Source organism: Microchirus variegatus (genome assembly GCF_963457635.1).
Source record: "Microchirus variegatus genome assembly, chromosome: 12".
Classification (NCBI taxonomy): Eukaryota; Metazoa; Chordata; class Actinopteri; order Pleuronectiformes; family Soleidae; genus Microchirus; species Microchirus variegatus.
The window spans coordinates 23779020-23783450 of record NC_139813.1 but is presented as its reverse complement, the minus strand read 5'-3'; the positions used below and the strand labels follow the sequence as shown (position 1 = coordinate 23783450).

General features: G+C 41.3%; 1 protein-coding gene across 1 annotated transcript in view; it reads right to left on the bottom strand.

Annotated features, from left to right (window-relative positions):
* Window positions 1-4013, bottom strand: part of tfap2d (transcription factor AP-2 delta (activating enhancer binding protein 2 delta)) — a gene marked incomplete at both ends in the record, with an annotated part of 19409 nt that extends 15396 nt beyond the window's left edge. Inside the window, 2 exons of the mRNA XM_083898986.1 lie at window positions 2795-3313; window positions 3975-4013. Coding sequence (XP_083755112.1) covers window positions 2795-3313; window positions 3975-4013 — 558 coding nt within the window. The remainder of the gene's footprint in view (window positions 1-2794; window positions 3314-3974) is intronic.
* Window positions 4014-4431: the final 418 nt, after the last annotated feature.

Genomic DNA, 4431 nt, shown 5'->3' with positions numbered 1-4431 from the left:
AACGGCGATACATCAGTATACATATAAACTTTATAATGTCAGTGTGATAAGAGAGTTTGTTGCATATATTATTGTTTTTGTTTGTCATAAATGTAAATATCCGTCATTATATATTAAGACGCCAAAGACAAAACATCACATTTTCTCTAAAATGAAAGGTAAACACTGAATTTTGATGAATTAATTCATACATGTCATTCATGAACTGCTGGAATAGAGCAATGTATTTTTAAATATTATTTATATAAGTTTTTATAATAAGTTTAAACTCAACTCAACTTAAAAGCAATTCATATTTTTTTATGACACACTTTTAGCTGAGTGTTGATGCTATTTAGGAATTTATTTTTGGAGGAATTGAATAAATAAAAAAATGAATCAAGCTGGTTTACACCTGTGCCATAAATTGGACGTGTTCCACTTGGTTTGGACAGTTTTTTAGTCGGTAATTGTGCCTGTTTTTACTGCAGCTTTGAGTCAAAGAACATAATAAATGATGCAGCTCACGACCTCAGACAGAAAAAGCAGCTTCATTTGGAAAAGAAGCTCGAGGCGATAAAAGTGAGGACACACAAGTGTCCAGACTGCGCTTCACTCACCAACCTGTTGTTGTTTATTTTACTACATTAAATACGAGTCTATAAATACACATTATATATATATATATATATATATATATATATATATAGGAGTGGGCGCCTGTTACTGTTACCGCCGCCATTTTGATCCATATCAGACTCTCGCGCTATCAACGATGTCATCAAGAAAAGGGAACACGCGCTTTTTTATTCAGAAAACACTTAATCCCTCGTGCGAGCCCCGAGGCCTGATCCACGCCGGAGCCCCCACTGATTAAAATAAAGGAGGAAAAAGAAAGAGAGAGTAAAAAAAAAGAAAGAAAGAAGCGTGTTGTTGTTGTAGTTCTTTCTTAAGCAGCTCGCCTTTTTTTTCTTCCGCGGCGGAGCTAAAGTGATTATAAAATCAATATACAAAACTGCACAGGTCCTGCATGAATTAGCTTAGTGACGGGGGAAAGGTGTGGCAGCTGCTTTTGTTCCGCGTGGAAATCGCTTTAGCGCGCGACAAAGATGCGACCGGGGCTGCACGAGACCGTGCACGCACGCATCTGTTCCACTTCACGCATCCGCCTCGCGCGAGCTGCAGGTTTCACGAGACGGCTCTTTTCTTTCTTCTTCTTCTTCTTCTTCGGCTCAATAAAAAAAAAAAAATAGGGGTCAAACCTGCATGCGCTTTACAGCTTAAACACTTCATATAATAGACCTGTTTGTCAACCTTGAACTTATTTAAATTGTAAAAATTAAACCAGTTTAAAGTCAAATATAATATAATATAATATAATATAATATAATATAATATAATATAATATAATATAAAATAATATAATACAGTGAAGGTAAATATAATTAAATATTATCAAAACATTATTGATAATTAATTAAGTACATGTGAAATATAAAGTAGCATTAAAATAATATATAAAAAATATAAATAAGCTTAAATAAGTATGATAACATGATGATAATAAATATATATTTGTATTAATCAACATTATATTTGTAATATATATATTGTTATATTTGTTACATTATGGAAAATATAATTTAACCCTGAACTAATCTATAAATAACACAATAAATATAACACAAGTAAGAATAAAACAATAGAAAATAAAACTAATAATAATATTTTATTCAATAATAATAGTAATAATAATAATAAATACATATATATATATATATATATCGGCACGTTTTTAATTCCCTAAAGTCAGTCCTACATTTTAGAATAATTTACACTTTCTTTTTGAAATTATATCACAAACATTATTTAAATAAAGTGCATTTTATTGTAATTAAATAAATCGATTACATTAAAATTAAATGTTCCAATTATTAAAAACTATTTTAAATACACTTTATAATTAAATAATTATCCTGATATTTATTATATATTTTTTTATATATATTATTTTTTACATGATTGTTGGTGTTTAAATCAATTTAAAATAAAAATAAAGGTGCATTTCGCATAATGTCATTACCATATGGCTGCGTTAAGAGTTGGTTAAAGGGAAGAAGAAGAAGAAGAGAAAATATGGTGCAGTGTGTTAAAAAGTGTTTAACTACAGACGCGGATTGTAACCAGCTCAGATGTCGCTGCATAAGTAACAAAGTTGATTGACGTTAAGTCGGTAATTGGATAAACTACGGTGCTTTATGGCGCCCGAGCCGGGCTTTGTGTCCTCAACCCCGATCCGTTAATCCGCCCTTTACCGGAGAATAGAGCAACCAGCGGCTTTTCTCTGCCTCAGCAGACAGCCGGACACACACACACACACACACACACACACACACACACACACACACACACACACACACACACACACACACACACTGTTTTCATCTCGAGCCCATTTCTTTACATCCAAAAGGAATTATGTAAAGCGCGTGGTCACGTGCGCTGGTGAGGGAAATAAAGGACGGATTTCACAATAGTCTCGTATAGACTGTCAGTCAATTAACCTTTAGAGAGGCTGAGCTGCCTCTGTGGAGCCACAGACCTGACACCCACTCACACACAAAACACACACAAAAACACACAAACCAGAGGAAACATCCAGTAATATTTGGTCCGTGCGTAAAAAGACGCACGGGCTATTCAGTATATTTGAAATAGAGGAGGAGGAAGAGGAGGGTGAATGTGAGGGTTAATAAAGCACAGATGAAGGGATGAAATGTGCATGAATGGATGGATGAATAAAGGCCGCCGGTACCTGCAGGTCGTCCCCCCCGGGCGGAGGCAGCCCCAGGCCGGCGGCGGGCAGCAGCCTCTGGTCCGGGTGGTGCATGCCCACGCCGTAGGCCTGGGACCCGTGTGACGTCATCAGCGACAGGTCATGGCGCCGGTAGGCGTCCAGGCAGCCGAGCTCGCGCCGCTGCTGCTCGTCCAGGCACGAGGACTTGAGCGCCGAGCGCGCGCTGTGCAGGTTGATGAAGTCGGCGGGCTCGCCGTGGTGCAGCTGCTGATAGTATTGGCCCGAGTGCAGCGAGTTCAGGCCGTAGGCCTCCGGCGCCACGGCCGGGTGCGAGTGCTGGAACTCGTAGTGGAAGGACTGGTGGTGCAGCGGCGTGTACTGGTGGTTGGCGGAGAAGTAGGGCGACGCGAACTCGGTGCCCGCCGGTGCCGGGTAGGTGAGCGGGGAGGAGGAGGAGTAGGCGACCGAGGAGTTGGCCACGGATTCCAGGCAGCCGAGCTGCATGAGCCGATAGCTGTTTGATCCGTCGTGACGTATCTGCGAAATAATAATAACAATAATAATAATGATGATAATAATAAGAAAAGAAGAGAGTGTGTGTCATTTTATTCCACTGTGTGTCAAACACACACACTCACTCACACACACGCACTCACACACACACACACACGCGCGCACAAAACCCACACTGCACTCAAAGCGTGTTTAAAGCACCTGAAGGAGATGTCACTTCCACATCCGCGCCCGCGAGGGGAACGAGAGCGAGCGCACGCGGCAACAGGAGCCATCGGTATTTGTCTCTCACCCTCCCTTTGGCGCGCGCCTGTCACTCTGCTCGCAGCGGTGTTTTAAAAGCAAAAGGCGTGCTGTTATATATTATTATTATTATTACTGCTGCTGCTAGTGCTGCTGCTGCTGTCCCAGCTTCAGCTCTCCTCACCGGATGGGGAGAGGTGAGTTGTTCCGCCCTACAGAGTCCCAATCACACCGTTTCCCGGAGCCTCGCTCCACGTCCACTCACTAATAAAAAGCCAATTTTTTTCTCCCTCCTCTCCTCTCCTTCCATCTCATCTCATCCTGTCATTTCACGGTTTAAACCCAGATTATAATCCACACACACACACCATCACACACACATACACTCACACACATACAGTTAAAATGAACTAAACAGAGAAATCAGAGAAATGCTCGTTACCTCTGCGTCGTGGACAAGTCCGGGGAAGGTCGCTGACATTGTGCTTTCTCCAAAGTAAAAACGCGTAATTTCTCTCCCCCTCTCTCCTCCTCTGGCTCGGCGGAATAAAAAATGATGGGAGTAATTATAGAGAGTATATATCTATATATGTAAAAAAAAAAAAATACAACACACACACGCACACACGCGCGCAAGAAGAAGCAGAAGAAGAAGAAGCCGTTAAAATCCGAGAGAAATGGAAATAAAAAGTCCCCTCTCGCGTGTTTTTGCTCGGTGCAGAATCGGCAGTTTGCAGGCGGAAGGCGCGCGTCTCCCCTCTGCACGGACGGGGCTGGCTCACGGATTTTGTACTTGCAGGGTATTTCTCGGCTGATGTCGTAGGTCCCTTGGTAATATAGAAGTTTTGAAAATTAAGCATCAGCACTGAGGAATGGGGAGGACAATAGACGGAGCAGGA